At 41.6% G+C, this 19,953-nt stretch overlaps 1 protein-coding gene across 1 annotated transcript; it reads right to left on the bottom strand.

Moving 5' to 3' along the window:
* Positions 1-13,203: 13,203 nt before the first annotated feature.
* On the bottom strand, positions 13,204-14,154 carry LOC112085401 (uncharacterized protein K02A2.6-like). The gene has a single exon (XM_024154613.1). It carries the CDS (start codon positions 14,152-14,154, stop codon positions 13,204-13,206), a length of 951 nt encoding a protein of 316 aa, XP_024010381.1.
* Between the last annotated feature and the right edge of the window lie 5,799 nt (positions 14,155-19,953).

Below are 19,953 nucleotides of genomic sequence, written 5' to 3'. Positions count from 1 at the left end.
ATGTCGCATTGGCTTGCTGGGAAAAGGATCCTACGATACTTAAAAGGTACGACTGAGCTTGGGATTTTTTATCGGAGAAATAAAAGCAACAGTCCGAGGCTTATGGCTTTCACGGACAGTGACTATGCCGGCGACGTGGACGATCGCAGGAGCACGACGGGATGTGTGTTTATGATGGCATCAGGTGCAATTTCTTGGGCATCAAAGAAACAGCCTGTCGTCGCGACCACTGAGGCGGAATATATAGCAGCAGCGTTTTGTGCTTGTCAGTGTGTTTGGATTAGAAGAATTCTGGAAAAGATTGGAGCTGAGGAAGAATCTGCGACTGTAATTAAGTGTGACAACAACTCCACCATTCAATTGTCAAAGCATCCAGTTCTTCACGGGAAAAGCAAGCATATTGAAGTAAGATTTCATTATCTTAGGGAATTGGTGAATTCTGAAACTGTCAAGCTGGAGTATTGTGCAACAGAAAATCAAGTCGCAGACATCTTTACCAAACCGTTGAAGCTGGAGCAATTTGAGAAGCTACGAGCATTGCTTGGAATGGTTAACTTGTCTGAAGTAAGCTGAATTCAGAGGAATTAGCTTAAGGGAGGGTATGTTGAAGTTTGAATTGGTCGTTGTCCTTAGTTGAATAAGTCATTGACTGTTTTCTGCAGTCAATACATGTCCGAGTCTTTTGGAGACTACGTAGTTGAGTCATGGAGTTGAGTTAGTGTGTAGTGGAAGTCTGTTTCCTAGTTTTTAGGTTGTTTCTGTTGTTTCCTTTGATTCCTGTAAGGCTATTTAAAGCCATCGTTGCTGGGTTAATGAAGTATCACTTTCAGTTTACATTTCACACGAATTCCATCAACGCATCACGGTCTTGAATCTTGATGATAAAGCAAGCACTCTCTTTCAAATTTCTTACACTGCAGCCAATTTCTGGTTCTCGTCGACGAATTTCTTCAACGCCTGCGCATTCATACTCCCTTAGGACTAAAAATCGAGCAAAAACTAAGATCAGTGTTGTAGTTGAAATCCTTGATTGAATCTTCACAAGTAGAGAAAGCAGATAACGGAAAAGATAATAAAAAGAAGCAGCACAGATTCTCGTAGAAGGAAGAAGAAGAATAGAAGAAAGTCAAACCAGAGGGAAACAAAATCAACAGAAAAGGAAGTTGGGTTTTGTGTGGTTTTGTCCTAAGAAAAATAATGGGCTGCAGGGATAATTAGGCCCAAGAGAAAGAGTGTTTTATTGTATAAAACTTGGCAAAAGACCACGTAGAGTTGTTGTTGTTAGAGTCTAAGTGTAGTTGTAAGAGTTGTTAGGAGTTGGTGTAGTGCTAGATGACTTGTGTAGAGAGTCTAGGATCTAGAAGTATGCACTACAAGAAAAAACGCCTTTTACGTCGGAAGATATCGACGTAAAATCAACGTAATGGACGTTTTGCGTCGAATTAGAGATGAATGAAAAATCGTCGTAAAACAATCGTCGTAAAAGATAAATCGTCGTAAAATTTCCAACACAAGGATATCATCGTAATATCGTCAGAAACAATTCGTCGTAAAAACGACATAAAATTTCCAACGAAAGTACGACGAAATCATTTAAACACAACAACGACGTAAAATCGATGTAACATTACATCGAATTTACAACGATTACGAGACGATCTATTTCGCCAGAATCTAATAAATTTATTATATATCGACATAAATCGTCGTAAAATATCGACGTAAAGTCGACGTAAAATATATCGACGTTAATTCGTCGTAAAATATTTGCCTTAAATTCGACGTAAATGTACGACGAGTTTACGTCGACTTAAAAGAAAAATAATTATTGTAATTCGAGTTTAATTTAATTAATGAATATTTAAAATAATCTAATAAATGAAAATTAAATAAAACAAAATTATAATTTAAAATTTAAATTCGAAAATAATTCATATATTAAAATACAAAATTAAATACAAAATGTTTTTTTTTAAAAAACTAATCTACAAAGTAATTTCATAATCCTTGAGGTTGAGATCGACGTCTTGAGGAGGCTCTCCATTATGTCCGTCCGTCGCTGCTGTACCATCGTTTTCCATCTGCACTACGGTATCCGAAGTCTGACCCTGCGTCTGCTGGTCAGAAGGTCCACCGGAAGTACCCCCCGCAATAATCTGTGCTCGCCGTTGCTTCTCTCGAACCGTTGCCGCTATGATGTCGAAGAGGTCGTTCATCTCGGTGAGCTCTTGCTTCTGGGCCACTTGCTCATGCCGTAGACTGGTGATCTCAGCATTGGCCGAAGCAAGCTCCTGATGAAGTTGACTCGGATCCTCCTGCGTGCGGTATCCGGAAGACGAGGCGACGGGACAGTCCCTAATAGAGCCCATCCCCAAGGTGCGACCCTTCTTCTTCAGAGCAACCTACAAATAAAAATAAAAACGTTAGATCATATATATACAGATAATTAAGTACTATATATAATAAATTTAAAAAATATTGAAATCGATCATACCTCCTCGAAGATCTGGTCTTGCTCGAGGACGGTCAAAGGTACTTGGATAGTACCGTCAGGTGTAGCCTGGGTTTCCCGCTCGGCGATCCTCTGAATAGCGGCATTGTAGATGTCCTCTGACCGAGCATCTACAAAAGTCCCGTCCTTCTTTCGGTGAGTGGTCTCGAAGAGCTTCGTCATTAGAGGAAGCTCTCCTCCGTTCTCCTCGGCCTACCAAAAAAAGTTTCAATTAAACATTAGTAAATATATATTTAAAAATATATTATATAAATGTAAATAATTGAAAAATAGAAATAAAAATAATTAAAATTACTTACCATCATCAGACGTCTACCCGCAAATGATATTTGGCCAGAAGTGTGCGGGGTCACTAACTTTTGACCGTCAGGACCGACCCGGTTTCGAACGGCCGAACACTTAGCAGCTACGTCTTGGGCATGCAGGTCCATCCAATATGCCTTCAACCCGTTCCAGCAGGAAGTGGACATCGGACTCGGCTTTGCGTCGTCGCCGTCGGTCTCCTACTTCCGCTTCCAATCGAAAACGGTGTTGACTAGGCGTTTCTGCGCCTTCAGACAGAACGCTTCCCGGAACGTTTCTGCGCCTTCAGACGGAACGTCTCATTGATCCCGATGTTCCAGTTCCACCGTTGCTGGAAAATAAAACAAAAGATTAAACAATATAAAATTAAGATTAAATTTTAAATAATTACTGAATTACAATTAGAAAGAAGGAAACAAAAATTACTGCGAAGCATTTGTACCAGGTGTCAAACGTCTATTGTGACACCCCACTCCAGTTGTAGTGAGGCTCGAAGAAATGGCTCTTAATTGTGTCGGAAACGCTCCGACCGACACAATTATCCAAGTCAAACCTATGAAACAAAAAAAACATATTACATTAATAATTAAGTATATTAATGAATTATTTAAAAAAATAGAAGATAAACAAATTTTTACTTACCAATAAGAGCCTGGTTCCACTTTTCCGGGGACTAGACGTCGTAAAGCCCCCCGTCCTGGTAGGGCTAATAAGTCCTCAACCGTAAATTGGGCATACGGTTGAGGAGGGCGGGGTTCAGGTGCCGGTGGTGGAGGTGGTGGTGGAGGCGGTGGTGGAGACTGCTCAGCCGCAGTGTTCGGAACCTAGGAGGCTCTAGAGGATGACGGGATCTTGGTATTTCCCGAGGCAGACGTCCGGGAAAGAGAGTGTCTGTCTACCATAAAGTTAATTTAGTGTGTCCTGCAACGAGTCATCGTCTGCAAAACGGAAAAAAATAATTAAATTTATTTCCTGAACATATTATCTATTTCCGATCCTAATTCTAACAAATTCCGATCCTAAACTAATTCCAGACCTAAACTTATTCTAATCTTAAATTAATAAAAATTAATATTAATTAAATATTTAAAAAATGAAAAAAACATACCTTAAATAATAGAGAGAAGGCGAGAAGTGGAGAAAAGGCAGGTAGAGAGAGAGAGGACAAGAGGAATGAGCGACGAAGTGAGGAGGGGTGCGTCCATATATATAGAATTTATATTCGCCGTAAAGTCGTCGTAACATTACGACGATTTTACGACGATTTCGTCGTAATTTCGACGCAGAATATCCACCGAGCCACAAATCGAATAAGACAACACACGTGGCTATATTTGGGCTTTGCGATGGCCTTACGACGATCAGAGTAATTCGTCGTAAATTCGACGGTATGTTACGACAAATTTACGACGAATTTGTATAAAACATAATTATTATAACGACTGTGTATCTACATATCGTCGTAAACTCAACGTAAAATTACGACGACTTTACGATATATTTTTCAAAAACTGATGAATTGAAAAATTTATACATCCGTAAGTACCTACATGCATTGCTAAACATTGTATATGTGTTCTGTAAAACGCCTTGTATGTTTATACAACTTAATGATGAATTTGGTAAGATCTAAGACGAATCCTTACATTTTTCCCTTAATGTATATAAGTACTTAAGAATATTTGATAAACATATATATGTGATTATTTTTTTTTTTGGTATAGAAAGGTGTAATATCTTATGAGATGGTAAACCATATAATTCTCTTGCTTGAAATCCATCATCTAGCCAAAGAAATGATGATTACAAGATTTAGGGGTAAAAATTCGTCGTAACTTTGATGGTATGTTACGACGAATTTACGACGATTCTCTCCCTTTCGTCGTAATGTCGTCGTAATACAAAGCACAGATTTACAAGTTTTTTAATCTTATACTACAAAACCTTATAGAATACATGAGTTTACTCAGGAAAATGCACCAAAAAAACATTCTATAAATTGGGAAAGCCAAACCCTATAGGGTTTAGGGTTTACATTTTACGACGAATTTACGACGATTATTTGGAAATCGTCGTAAATGCGTCGCAAAGGTCAACATTATCAAAGTCAACCCTTGTTAATTTTCTTTGAATAATTGTCTTTCCCTTTTTAAACATTTAAGGTTTAACAAATTTAACAAATTTAACAAATTTAACAAATGTTACTTTCAACACATTTAATAATAAAAATTACGTTTAAGGCATGCAAACGACAAACTAATTATTTATGTCATTGTGTTTCATCATCAAGATTTTCCTCGCTGTCCTCAATCGCATCATCATCATCACTGCTTGTTTGAAATTCGTCAGTAGCTTCTTCAGTTTCGTCCCCATGGAGATCTTCAACTTGTCGATTACGTGGATCAATTAAAAGAACATGTTCTTCAACTTCAGGTTCAGTAATGTCTACACAATCATCTTGTTGCATAGGCGGGAGATCTACACCATCAATTATACCCCTTGGAGCAACTTTAACAACCGCCAGCCATAAAATTCCAGTACTTCGAACTCGAGGATATGGAACAAATGTGACTTGTTCTGCTTGTGATGCAAGTATAAAAGGCTCGAATTTATTGTATCGTCGAGAGGCGTTTACATCTACCACTCCGAATTTGTTAATACGCACTCCACGACCCACCGTTGGATCAAACCAATCACATTTGAATAGAATTGTTTTCATCCTTACTAATCCGGGGTATTCCACTTCAATTATCTCTTTTATGATCCCATAAAAGTCCACTTCACCTCGTACACAAACTCCATAGTTCGTAGTTGCCCGTTGAGTGCCATGACTGTAAGTATGAAAAACATAGTCACGGGTGAAATACATAGCTGCAGTAGTTATCTTAGATATAGGACCATGGAACAACTCATGAAACCCTATTGCATATGTCATGTCATCATGATCGACCTGAGCTTTTAACCACAATGCATAATGTTGGTCTTTCCGATTGTTAATTTCATCTTCTGAAACACCGTCAATGCATTCTCGGACTTGACTGACAAAAGTGCTGAAATTGGAAAACATTGTTAAGGAATATATTTTTAACGCAGCATCAATTTAATTCAATCAATATATAATCATGCATATATATAATATCCTGTATTACCTCTCGTAAGGTGCCAATTCGTCGCAGTTTAGAAGTATGTATGTATGTGCGCTGTGGTAGTCCTGTTCGTTTGACCAACAAGTTTCTTTTAGTTTCCCACTTAGACGTCCAATTGGTGAGAATATATCTGGCACACCTTCTATTGCGTAAGTTTGTCCTACACCCCTTCGTCATAACGTCTCGGAGCCCGTTTGCGTGTACGAACCTTCGGAGCAAAATAGTAAGACGTGAAATGAGAAGTTTCTTCTGTCAAACTTCCCGCCATGATAGACCCTTCAACTTTTGCTAAGTTTTTAGCCTTACCCTTTAAATGCTTCATAAAGCGTTCAAACGGATACATCCACCTAAACTGAACAGGTCCTCCTAACTCTGCTTCGTGAGGGAGGTGTATAGGTAAATGTTTCATAACATCGAAGAAAGCAGGTGGGAATATTTTCTCTAAATTGCACAACAATATTGGAATATTTGTCGAAAGTTGTGCAACTACATCTGCTGATAATGTCCTTGTACTTAAATCATGAAAGAAAGCTCCAATGCCTCCTAGTGCCTCATGGACATGTCCCGGTAGGAGTTCAGCAAACGCAAAAAGAAGTAATCGTTGCATAAACACATGACAATCATGACTTTTCATCCCTGAAAATTTTTGTCCTTTATCCACAGATTTAGCCAGATTAGATACATACCCATCAAGAAATTTCACGGCTGATGATACCCAATTAAACAATGCTGCTTTTTGTTCTGCACCCAACCGAAATATAGAAACTGGTGCTTTCCCATTACTCACAATATGCAACTCAATTCTGTTACATATATCAGGCAAGTCCATCCGTGATTTAACGCTGTCTTTGGTTCTTTCTTGGACGTTCAAAACAGATTGCATGATATTATCGAAAAAATTCTTCTCAATGTGCATAACATCAAGATTATGTCTCATCAAATGATCTTTCCAGTATGGCAGATCCCAAAATATACTTTTTTTGGTGCCAATTATGATAACCCCCATATCCTTCAGGCATATTCGCTGGAGTGTGCCAGTTTCCTCCTCGGGGGACCGTTTCAAGTCCACCCCAATGATCTATTTGCGCTTCAAGAGTTAGGTACACTGGTGGAGGGAGACTAACCAATTTGTTCTTTATAAACAAACGCCTGTTTCTTTTATATTGATGGTTTTGGTGGTAAAAACTGACGGTGGCAATCAAACCAACAGGTTTTCCGACCATGTTTAAGCTGATTTGCATCAGTCCTATCAAGAAAATAAGGAAATGATAACCTCCCATGTGTTGTCCAACCTGATAGCATTCCGTATGCCGGGAAATCACTTATTGTCCACATAAGCACCGCTCGCATCGTAAAATTTTTACCACTCGAACAGTCATATGTTCGTACTCCGACATGCCACAACTGGTTTAACTCATGTATGAGTGGCTGCAAAAATACATCAAGGGCCCGCTTCGGGTGATTTGGACCAGGGACTAAGATACTTAGAAACAAAAACTCCCTTTGCATGCACATATCTGGAGGAAGGTTATATGGCGTAAGAATCACAGGCCATAATGAATATTGCCTGCCAGACATACCAAATGGACTAAACCCATCAGTGCAAAGACCAAAATAAACATTTCGCTTAGATATAGCAAAGTCTGGATGTACGGTGTTAAAATGTTTCCAAGATTTCCCGTCAGAAGGGTGAGTCATTTTGCCATCTGTTTGTGAATGTTCTGCATGCCATCTCATCGACGCAGCTGTCCGTTCAGATTGATATAGTCTTTTTAACCTATCAGTGATAGGAAGATACCACATTCGTTGGTAAGGAATCTTCTTACGCCCATCAATTTGCGGTCTATATCTTGGCTTTTGGCAGAAACGACATTCTTGAAGGTTCTCATCATCTCTCCAAAAAAGCATACAATTATCAACACAAACATCAATCATCTCAGAAGGCAATCCAAGACTAAAAACCATCTTCTGAATTTCATAATACGTTTCAGCAGCCAAATTATCATCTGGCAAATACTCTTTAATAAGATCTGCCCAATCGTTCATGCAAACTTCAGATAGATTGTGATCAGTTTTTATTGTCATCATCCGAGCTGCTGATGATAATTTAGATAAACCTTCCCTACAACCCTCGTAAAGAGGCTGTTTTGCTGCGTTTAACATATCATAAAAGCGTTTCGCATCTGCATTGGGCTCCTCGACAATATCAGCATGTGTTTCATGAAATGCATCAGTAACCATTTCATGCATCCTATCCTGATCTTCACCCTGAACTTGACTACTTTGATAATCATTTGACGCTTCAAAATCCCCATGTTCTTGATGATTACTACTACTCCGTGCAGCCATCTGACCACTACTTTGACCATATCCCTCTCTATGCTGATACCAAATAAAGTATCGGGGCATGAACCCTCTATTCAATAAATGCTGCCAGACAGTGTCAATAGGAATATGTTTCCTATTTTTTCATTTCTCACAAGGACAATATATTTTGCCGCTTTCAATTACAGTTTGCTTAAGGCCGGGCTGGTACATGAATATTTCCAATCCGTTTTTGAAGTCTTCAGTCAACGATCCATCAACATTTTTGGGCGTATACATCCACTTTCGTAGATCGTATATAGACATTTCAAAAACAAATAATTGACTTTTTGTTTTTGAATTTTGATATAAATTTCAACTACTAAAAATTTAACTCAAACATTTAAAGACTCAAAAAATTGTGTCTTTATATGTTTTTTTGGTTTGATGGAATAATGGGAGAAGAAAGGGTATATATAGATTTTTTGTTTGGTTACCAACTGATCTGCTCAAAGTTTAATCCCTAAGCTACTCTGCAAGAGCACAGATGTGCAGTTGTAGTATGTAGGGGTCGAACCACAGAGACAAGAGATCACTCAATAAACTTTATAGAGATCGAATTACGCTAAGCAGAAATATTAGAAATAAATAACGATGCAGCAGAAATAAACTAAACAGCAGTGAAAACGTTTGTAAAATTCAAATGGATGGTGATTAGGCTTAGGGCGTTTCTCAGGAAATCAATGCATGCAGATCAATCGATTAGTCAGGGTTCAGGTTTAAGCACAGTTCTTGAACTCGAAACACAAAATTATAATTAACCAACTTCCGTTGTGAGAATTATCTAAGTTGAAATCCTAGAATTCCATATTCCTTTGCAAATCCTACAGATTTAAACAAGCTTTTAATGCACAAGTTCGATATGTTCACAAAGCATCTAAACCAAATTCCTTTGCGAATAGCTACTTTGCTCACCCTAAGTTCTTTCCAGTTATTCAATTACACTTCCGTGTCAATTAAGCAACCTAAGATCTAAGTTCTAGGTGATCAGTCTAGAATTAGCTTTAAGAACAACCTATGGTGAAGAACTAATCAGATTATGAACCCTAACTAAATCAATTAATCAAACATCCAGAGAAAACCTTTATGAGAACCCTAAACCTAACAAGCTAACTACTCAGACGTGGATATTGAAACAACACACATGATTGAATAGATTGCAATTAGAAGATGAATAAAATAACAAAGGGGTTCAAAATCTTCTCTCTAAATGAACAGAGTTCAGACTTGTCTCCCCAAGCTCTCAAAATCACAAAAGCCAAAAAAGTAAGAAGGTGTCTTGTTCGAAAATCTAAGGTTAGGTTCAAAGGAGACTAAAAACCCTATTTATATCTATAAAACACGTATTGGGCTTCTTTGGAAACTTCTGGGTCTAACTCCTTCTTCAAACAGGAAACAAAATCGCGTTTTCCTTATTTCCTTGACAAGTGTCGAGCGTCACTCTCCATGGTGTCGAGCGACACTAAAGCACATAATTCATCCTTCACGAATTTGATCCTGATTAAGCTCCAAAGTGCTCCAAAATCTCCAGTTAAGCTCCAAACGTACCTAAGACCTGTAAAGACTCCAAAAGACTCGAAAAACACTAAAAAGACTCTATAAACAAGACCTATACCATGGTTAAAAACCATAAAAACCATGATATATCAACTCCCCCAGACTTAGCATTTGCTTGCCCTCAAGCAAACATAACACCAAATAAGAGAAAGAGGTTTGAAAACACGGAGACTCAACCTTTCACTGGAACATCGCTTTTGACCGATCACCCTGAAACTCAACTGCTGCTTCATCATTCCAAATCGAACCACCATGTACTTCTCCGCAGACATTCACAGCTTCCCAGATTAAGTCCAAAATTCCACAAAATTATCCATAAACCCTCATCGCTGGATCTCACTGATGTTTCAGATGCCAAAAACCTTCTAGACTCTTTCCCGTACTATACTCAAACAAATCAGCCTTACACACTTTGGTACTTTTCTCTCCTCCAGACTTATTCTTTTCACACACTCATCATCTTTGTCTCTTTTTTTTTATGGTATATACACGATAAGGTTAAAGCTGCGAGTACTGATGGTGTTTGCCATCGAGTCCCCAAGTTGTCTCCTTACCTTGTATCAAAGGGTTTCAACGAATAATGGGGTCATAGGAAACTTTCCTACCCCTCGCTTCCTTCCTTTGTGTGATCATTCCAACTTAGAAGTGAAATAATGGGATCCTTGGAAATTTTCTTAGCTCTTCACTCCTAAGCGAAAATCATTTCAATCTTTTCGCCTTTTTCTTTCTTTCTTCACCTTTTTAGCTCGTCACAGGGAGAGAAATACCAACATTAGATTTCACACAGGCTTTCATTTGTCAAGTATGAACGAGGAATCAAGATCTATGAACATCAGTCACATCAATGAGGTAAAAGAAAGAGTTCAGAAATTAACTCAGGTTAGTGGATTCTGTTGGAAACATGGACGCCTCTAGTCAACTGATCAGCCTTTGGATTTTTCATTAGTCGGATCTAGACTGAATCTGCAGCGGTGGTCACTTGGATGAAAGGTCAGCACAATAATTCCAGGAAAAGCATCATGATCTCCAACAGGTTTTGACTCAAAAACGTTTTGACACAACTGACTCTTAAGAAAAACAAACATAATGTCAGCCTCCCCCAGATTTGAACAACACTGTCCCTAATGTTATCTAGTCCAAATTTGGTGACAGAGAAAGGAATAAAAGAGGACGAATGCAATGGGTTAGAGTGTCTTACGACTTAGTCAGGTCGACCAACACACAGCTAAAAATCCGTCGAAATTGAGCTTAGGTCGAAAGTGCATGAGTGGTGACGAGCGATACCAATGATGGTGTCGCACGACACCACGTTGCAGAGAGCAATCCGCGCGATCAGAAACACATGAGTCCATCAAACAGGACAGAGAATCATCTAGGTTAGCACTGTCAGATCACTCAGAGAGAAGTTAGAAGTAACAAGACAACCCATAAATGCATAAATCCATCAAAGTCTCACAACAAATGTAGCTGACACAACAGACTCAAACAAGGAAAAAGAAAATAAAGGAGAAACAAAAGAAAAGAAAAGAAAAGAAAAGAAAAGAAAACAGAACCAGAACGACCAAGGAACTAGTCCTCGTCGGTAGTAGCAGCATCATCACCGGAGTGTGTGGGCGAGCGGGAGCGTGGGCGAGGAGTGCGAACACAGCCACAGCGAGAGAGAGTAGCGATGGCACCCCAGATGCTCTGAAAACTCTGAACAACATACCTCTGAAAAGCAGCGGCCTCCATGGGAATCTCTGGTTCGGGTGGAAGATCTAGCACAGGGAAGGGTATGCCAGCAGAGCGAGGTATCTGATCATCCTCAGAAGTGGAAGCACGAGCTCTGGAAGAGGATCCGCGAGACACTGTGATCAAGGCCCTCCTCTCTGGCTCAAAACGTAGCGCAGCGCAGTCCGTGCCTATGTCAGTACGTGCACGATCAGGGAGCTGAATCCGGAAAGAACCAGCTGCAGTGCGAAAGGACCATGGAAGGTTGTGGTTGATCCAAGAAGCATTGTGCAGAACTCCGGAAATGCTCAGCATCTGTAAGATCACCAATGGCAACATAGAGAAGAGCCAGCATAGAGAGGCGCATCTTACCTGGAGCTGACTTGCACTGAATGGTGTTGCCTAGGATGCGGAGAAGACATCGCAGAGCAGGGTGTCGCACATCGGTCTGTGACGTGGTCTTCGAATCATAGCGACCATTCCCGAAATGGGACCAGAATGCCTGCACATCAATCGTCCGAGTAGGAAGGCTAACTCTCGGGAGGTCCTTTCGAAACCCATATATAGCACACAGGTCGCGAAAGGGAAGCCTGTAACGAACTCCACGGATCATGAAAGTCAGAGTGCCTTCCTGCGCGTCTGGGGCGTGTTCGTTGGTGTAGTAAATGCGAACAGAGGCCATGAACTGACGAGCAAGGTCAGGGAACAGATCATAGGATCTAGTAGCCATAGTCCCTAATCCAAGCTTAACCAATAAACGCAGAAGCTCAGAATCCAAACCCAAACGCCGCATATCAAGAATGTCCAAGAACCTGGTGGGAAACATCTTCACATTCAGCCAAGCATTGTAGAAGAAAGTGTCGTAATCATCCCAGTCATCAGAAATCGGCCTGTGTAGGCACTCAACACTCTCAGAAACAGCTCGATGAGGCTCGTCCCAAGTCCTGCGAGAGGCGATGCGCAGATTTTCCCGTTTAGGCCAAGGGGGCTTAATCCTCTCGTCAGGTGATTCAGGGGCTGCAGGAGGCGATGGTGGTTGTGAAGCGGATCGAGATCGAGGTGGTGCAGCAGGTCGAAGATGGGAGGATGTGAACGCCTGCAAGTCCTGGGAGTCATGGAATTTGACAAGGTAGCGAGATCTGGCGAGTACCGCATTGATGATCGCGCGTTGCCACAGGTCACCAACCAAGGCTTCGCCGTGATCACCAAGGTTGAATGCCACTGCGTCTGGGGATTGCGAGCGGAAGCGGCGTTCCTGCATTGTCGTTTGCGTGGAGGCATCTGCAAAACACAAAACAGAACAAACCACCAAAAGAGGAAGAATCACAAGTTAGTGCAGATGGAGAACACTAATTGATCTATTCCAGTATTCCAGCAACACATGCTGTCAGAAAGCACCCTAAATTGATACCAAAAACTCCACATCACGAAAAACAAAAACGAAAATTAGCTGAAACAAAAAGACTTATATACAGACTTACCAGTGGATTGCCTTCCACCAAGCGCTTGTTTAAAGTCATTAACTTGACTTGATGGTGATTTAGGCAGGGGGTGCACCATCCAGAGGAACGATGTGTCTATCTGGAATCGCAGCTTTGGCCCAGTAGTGTTTCACCCTTTAATTTGTCCATTCACTGTGAACTCGCTGCTGCCATCTGGTGTGAGGAGGACGATGGCACCATAGAGGCGAACCTCCTTGACTATGAAAGGACTTGACCAACAAGAACGCAGTTTACCAGGAAACAATTGCAAACGAGAGTTATACAGAAGTACCTGGTCATTCGGTTCGAATTGCCTGGAGAGGATTTTCGAGTCGTGATACGCCTTGGTCCTCTCCTTGTACAACTTCGAATTCTCATAGGCATGGTGCCTGATTTCGTCCAACTCATTCAGCTGTACCAATCTCCTCTCTGCAGCAGACTTGATGTCGAAATTCATCATCTTTATCGCCCAAGCTGCCTTGTGTTTTATCTCCACTGGAAGGTGACTGGGCTTTCCATAGAGCAGATGGAAAGGTGTGGTGCCTAGAGGCGTTTTGAATGCTGTCCTGTACGTCCAGAGTGCATCGTCCAACTTCGCAGCCCAGTTCTTCCGAGTTTTACCCACTATCTTCTCCAAGATCTCCTTGATCTGTCGATTCGAGACTTCAACCTGTCCACTCGTCTGAGGGTGATAAGGAGTTGCAACTCGATGATGAACTCCATGTTTCCTTAGGAGTTTTTCGAACACCTTGTTAATAAAGTGAGAACCAGCATCACTTATAACAACTCGAGGCACTCCAAATTGAGGGAAGATAATGGTTTTGAACATCTTAAGAACCACTGAAGAATCGTTGGTGGGGCTGGCAATGGCTTCGACCCACTTAGATACATAATCAACAGCAACCAGGATGTACTTATACCCATAAGAAGAGGGAAAAGGACCCATGAAATCGATACCCCAGCAATCGAATACTTCAACCTCAAGGATGAAATTCTGTGGCATTTTATGTCGCTTGCTGATCTTCCCTCTCCTCTGACAAGCATCACACTGCGAGATAAAGGCATGCGCGTCGCGAAACATTGTAGGCCACCAAAAGTCTGCTTGAAGAACCTTAGACACTGTTTTGAAGGTTGCAAAGTGTCCAGCGTATTCGGATCCATGACAATGAAACATTACCTCTGGAACTTCTGACTCTGCAATGCATCTTCTGTAAATCCCATCAGAACAGTGCTTGTACAGATATGGCTCGTCCCAGTGATATCTCCTCAGCTCTCAGGAACTTCTTCTTCGCATAGCCCTTAAAGTTCTCAGGCTCAGCCTCTGCAGCGAGATAATTGGCAATATCAGCATACCAAGGACGTTGGGTGGTAGATACAGCTGCTGAACTGATCTCAGGAAGTCTGTTTCGAATTTTAGAAGTCTCTGTTTTCTGCTGCGCAAGGTGTCGTGCGACACTAGTGGTGGTGTCGCTCGACACTAACGCTTCTCCAATTCGAAAAGCCTGCAATTCTTCGTCAAATCTGCTCTGAAACCCAGTTACCACATAGTATACATTCTCCTCTGGCAAAAATCATGGGTACGTCCTCTTCAACTCTGATGCGTGAGAGATGATCTGCAACACCATTCTCAACACCCTTTTTGTCTCTGACCTCAATATCGAACTCCTGAAGAAGTAAAACCCATCGCAGTAACCTCGGCTTTGCATCCTTCTTCTGCATCAAGTATTTGAGTGCATAATGATATGTGTGCACAATAACCTTCGATCCCACAAGGTAGGGTCGAAATTTCTCAAAACCAAAAACCACAGCCAACAGCTCCTTCTCAGTAGTAGCATAGTTTCTTTGAGCATCATCCAGAGTTTGACTGGCATAGTAGACTGCATGAAGCTTCTTGTCTTTCTTCTGTCCAAGAACGGCACCAACAGCAAACACTGGCATCACACATCACCTCAAAAGGCAAATTCCAGTCAGGGGGCTGCACAATAGGGGTGCTTATCAGAGCTTGTTTGATCTGTTCAAATGCGGCAAGGCATTCGTCTGTAAACTCAAACTTGACATCCTTGCATAGCAGAGCAGTAAGAGGACGTGCAATCTTGCTGAAGTCCTTGATAAATCGACGATAAAACCCTGCATGACCCAGAAAGCTTCTAACAGATTTCGCAGAATCAGGTGGTTGCAAACTCATCATGACGTCAATCTTCACACGATCCACTTCGATACCAGCTCCAGAAACTTTGTGTCCAAGAACAATCCCATCTCTGACCATAAAATGACACTTTTCCCAATTAAGGACCAAGTGTTTCTCTTCACAGCGAGCCAATACCTTGCAGAGATTATCCAGTCAGTCTTTAAAAGATGATCCATAAACTGAGAAATCATCCATAAAGACCTCCATGACATCTTCAATCATGTTAGTGAAGATAGCCATCATACACCTCTGGAAAGTTGCAGGAGCATTACAAAGTCCAAAAGGCATTCTGCGATAAGCAAAAGTGCCATATGGACATGTAAAAGTTGTCTTCTCTTGATCATCTAGATGGATAGGAATCTGGAAAAACCCTGAATAACCATCAAGGAAGCAGTAATAGGGATGGTTTGCAAGTCTCTCCAGCATCTGATCAATGAAGGGCAATGGAAAGTGATATTTCCTGGTTGCTGCATTCAGCTTCTTGTAATCGATACACATCCTGTGTTCAGTCTCTGTGCGCGTTGGGATCAGCTCATCTTTATTATTATTCACAACTGTAACTCCTCATTTCTTAGGAACCACGTGCACAGGACTGACCCAATCACTATCTGAAATTGGATAGATGATCCCAGCTTCCAACATCTTCATGATCTCCTTCTTGACCACTTCTTTCAAATTAGGGTTTAACTTGCGCTGGTGTTCGATCGATGACTTCGACTCATCCTCCAGGTGAATTCAATGCATGCACAGATCTGGTGAGATACCTGAAATATCATCAATAGAATAGCCAAGAGCCTTGCGATACTTGCGCAGCAGTAAGGTAACCTCTGCGTTGTTCAAAGAAGAATTGATAATGACTGGATAAGTGGAATTAGATCCTAAAAATGCATACCTTAGTCCTGCAGGGAGCTGTTTAAGCTCGATCTTGGGCGCTTTCTCTTCACTCCAGTCGGAGAATTGCTTGGCCTTTGCAGGAGGCACAAGTTGATCTATCTGCGCTACCAACTGCATGACATGCTCGCTGGAATCCAACATCTTCAAGTAAGATGCTGAAATTTCGTTTAAGTGCTCAGCTTCAGTTGCAGATGTGGTCAAAGCTCTCTCCAGTGGGTCTGTGGGTCGCATCTCATGGAAGATCTCCTCTGCAAATTCTGTGAGTGTGTCGACGTAGAAGGTCTGACCATCGATGGTGGGCTTCTTCATCAGCTTCTCCATGTCAAAGTTCATGACCAAGTCTCTAACGTTCAAAGCGATCCTGCCTTTCCTGACATCGATGATAGCACCTGCTGTAGCTAGAAAAGGTCTCCCAAGGATAAGAGGATCCTTAGGCTCCTCTCCATACTCCAGAACCACAAAGTCAGTCGGTATCATGCAGTCTCCAATCTTGATTGGAACATCTTCCAACACTCCTTCAGGTATCCTTGTCGATCGATCAGCCAGGATAAGAGATATCCTTGTTGGCTTGAAGTCAGTCATGCCGAGATTGACAGCGGCTGAATATGGCATGAGATTGACACTTGAGCCCAGATCACACAACGATCTCTTGAATCTCTCCGTGAAGATGGAGTAACCCAAGACAAAGCTTCCTGGATCAGACAGCTTCTCTGGAATTCTGTTCTGAATCACAGCGCTGACTTGCTCAGAAATCATCATCACTCCTTGTTCATGGCTGAGATTGTTGGTCACCATTCGCTTCACATAACGCCTGATAACAGGAGTGATTTTCACAGCATCAACCAAAGGTATCTCAATCACAAGATTTTCCATCAAAGCCTTGCATCGTGCATCATCTAGCTCTTGCTTGGACTTCCTAGGGCTCCTTGGGTAAGGAACCTTAGGTTTGTAGACATTCTCCTCAGCAGATTTCAGACTTGGAGCAATAACAGCTTCGCTCTGCGATTGGTGATGCGCGACACTTGTTGTGGTGTCGCTCGACATCGGCTCTGCAATTTCAGAAACTTCTTCAGGATCTTCCAAATCCACGACCTCATCTGCTGGTGGCGTCTTTTTGGGCTCAGAACTCAAATTTTTACCACTCCTCAACGTGATGGCACTGCAGTGATGCCTCGGATTTGTGTCAGTCTTCCCAGGAAGAAAACCTTCTTGTCGTTTCACAGACCCTGCTGTTTGAGCAACCTGTGTATCGAGCTGCTTCATATGGGTGTTCAAAGCCTCGATTTTCCCATTCAGATCAAGGTAGAGAGCATCTATCTTTCCATTGAAGTCCACGGTTAACTTCTGCTGTCCTTCCAGAATCTGTTCCAGCATAGACTTCACTTCATTGTCAGGAGTTTGAGGTTGAGCTGAAGGAGTGCTGTAGTTTCTGGAAAAACTGTTGCTGGAATAAGGCTTCTGGTACTGAGGCTTAGGCGTGTAACCAGAGAAGTTCTGATTACTGTTGAAGGTGCTCCTCTGATTGTTTCCATTGTAGCTTCTGTTACCTTGCTGATTACCAAACCTCTGACCCTGAAACCCTGATCCATTAACAAAGTTGACATCTTTCTCCTCAGCTTCATCCTCAGGCTCGAAACTCTCCACTTCCTGTGCGAATCTGACATGCTTCTTACCCACTAGAAGTCTATGCAAAGAATCAAGCTTAGCCTTCACCTCAGCAATCTGCGATCCATCCATGTTCCCAGCCAGCTTCTTTCGCTCATAATCTGCATTCTTGGTGCTATTGTTAGATGCCAAGTTTTCGATGAGCACAACAGCTTCATCTGGGTATCTGGTGTTGAAATTTCCATTGCTTGCTGATAATCTGCATTCTTGGTGCTATTGCTAGATGCCAAGTTTTTGATGAGCACAACAGCTTCATCTGGGTATCTGGTGTTGAAATTTCCATTGCTTGCTGCATCAAGAGCTATCTGATACCTCCAATCAATACCCCTGAAATAAAATACCTAACAGCTGCACATCGCTGAAGCCATGATGGGGGCAGTCTCGCTGGTATGATTTAAATCTCACCCAAGAAGCTTTGAACGCCTCAGTTGTTTCTTGAGAGAATGTCGAGATTTTTTTCCTCAATTCCTCAGACCTAGCATCATCGAAGAAGTTGTGCAGGAAGGCGTTCCTGGTCTCCTCCCAAGTAGTCAGTGATCCTGGCTCCAACTGCTTCAACCAGTTAGCTGCTTCTCCAGCAAGGGAGTAAGGAAATAGCTTGCAGAGGAGGAAATCATTAGACACTCCATTGTATTTGATGCTGGTGACCAAGTCCTCAAACCTCTCGATGTGATCCATAGGGTGCTCATGAGAGTGACAATGAAAGGGATGCTGACCCACAAGAGTGTAGTACACAGGCTTCAACTCAACATCGTTCCTAAACGCAGGAGCGCGAATCGCAGATCGATTTGCATAGAACTGCCCAGGCCTGTTGTAATCTCCAAGCGTTCTTCCACGACCATCTGTAGGTGCAGGTTCCCTCACGTTCTGTTCTTCTGGAGCATTCCTCTGATTTGGAATGATCACAGCATTACTACGCGGTGCGGGTGGTGGATTCTGGTTAACAACATTCACCGGTAAAGGTGCTGGTGGAATGATGTTACCATCTCCATCAAGTCTTTGGCCTCTCTCATTGCACACATGACCATCTTGGTCTCTCCAGAAACCAGCATCATCACGCACAAGTCCGTTTGCGTTCTCCATCTCTGCCGGTTGCTTTGCCTTTCTGTTCGTTCGCTCTAACTCTGCTAGCTCTTCGTTGCTCAAGTTCACTAGCGGGATGTCTTTGTTGCTTCTGGTTCCACGAGTATGCATAAACCTGAAGCACAAAAGACAAAGAGAGAAAACAAAATAAGTAAATTAGGTTATAAAAACGAAAGGTGTCGCGCAACACCACAAGTGGTGTCGCTCGACACTAAGAAAAACTTAGTCGAAACTCAAAAACTAGGTTTAATGACGAAGTCAAGTCCCCGGCAACGGCGCCAAAACTTGATCTGCTCAAAGTTTAATCCCTAAGCTACTCTGCAAGAGCACATATGTGCAGTTGTGGTATGTAGGGGTCGAACCACAGAGACAAGAGATCACTCAATAGACCTTATAGAGATCGAATTACGCTAAGCAGAAATATTAGAAATAAATAACGATGCAGCAGAAATAAACTAAACAGCAGTGAAAACGTTTGTAAAATTCAAATGGATGGTGATTAGGCTTAGGGCGTTTCTCAGGAAATCAATGCATGCAGATCAATCGATTAGTCAGGGTTCAGGTTTAAGCACGGTTCTTGAACTCGAAACACAAAATTATAATTAACCAACTTCCGTTGTGAGAATTATCTAAGTTGAAATCCTAGAATTCCAAATTCCTTTGCAAATCCTACAGATTTAAACCAGCTTTAATGCACAAGTTCGATATGTTCACAAAGCATCTAAACCAAATTCCTTTGCGAATAGCTACTTTGCTCACCCTAGGTTCTTTCCAGTTATTCAATTACACTTCCATGTCAATTAAGCAACCTAAGATCTAAGTTTTAGGTGATCAGTCTAGAATTAGCTTTAAGAACAACCTATGGTGAAGAACTAATCAGATTATGAATCCTAACTAAATCAATTAATCAAACATCTAGAGAAAACCTTTATGAGAACCCTAAACCTAACAAGCTAACTACTCAGACATGGATATTGAAACAACACACATGATTGAATAGATTGCAATAAGAAGATGAATAAAATAAACAAAGGGGTTCGAAATCTTCTC

The sequence above is a fragment of the Eutrema salsugineum genome, unplaced genomic scaffold (genome assembly GCF_000478725.1).
Source record: "Eutrema salsugineum unplaced genomic scaffold, Eutsalg1_0 scaffold_3, whole genome shotgun sequence".
NCBI classification, from domain to species: Eukaryota; Viridiplantae; Streptophyta; class Magnoliopsida; order Brassicales; family Brassicaceae; genus Eutrema; species Eutrema salsugineum.
This window is presented reverse-complemented; position numbering and strand designations above follow the sequence as displayed.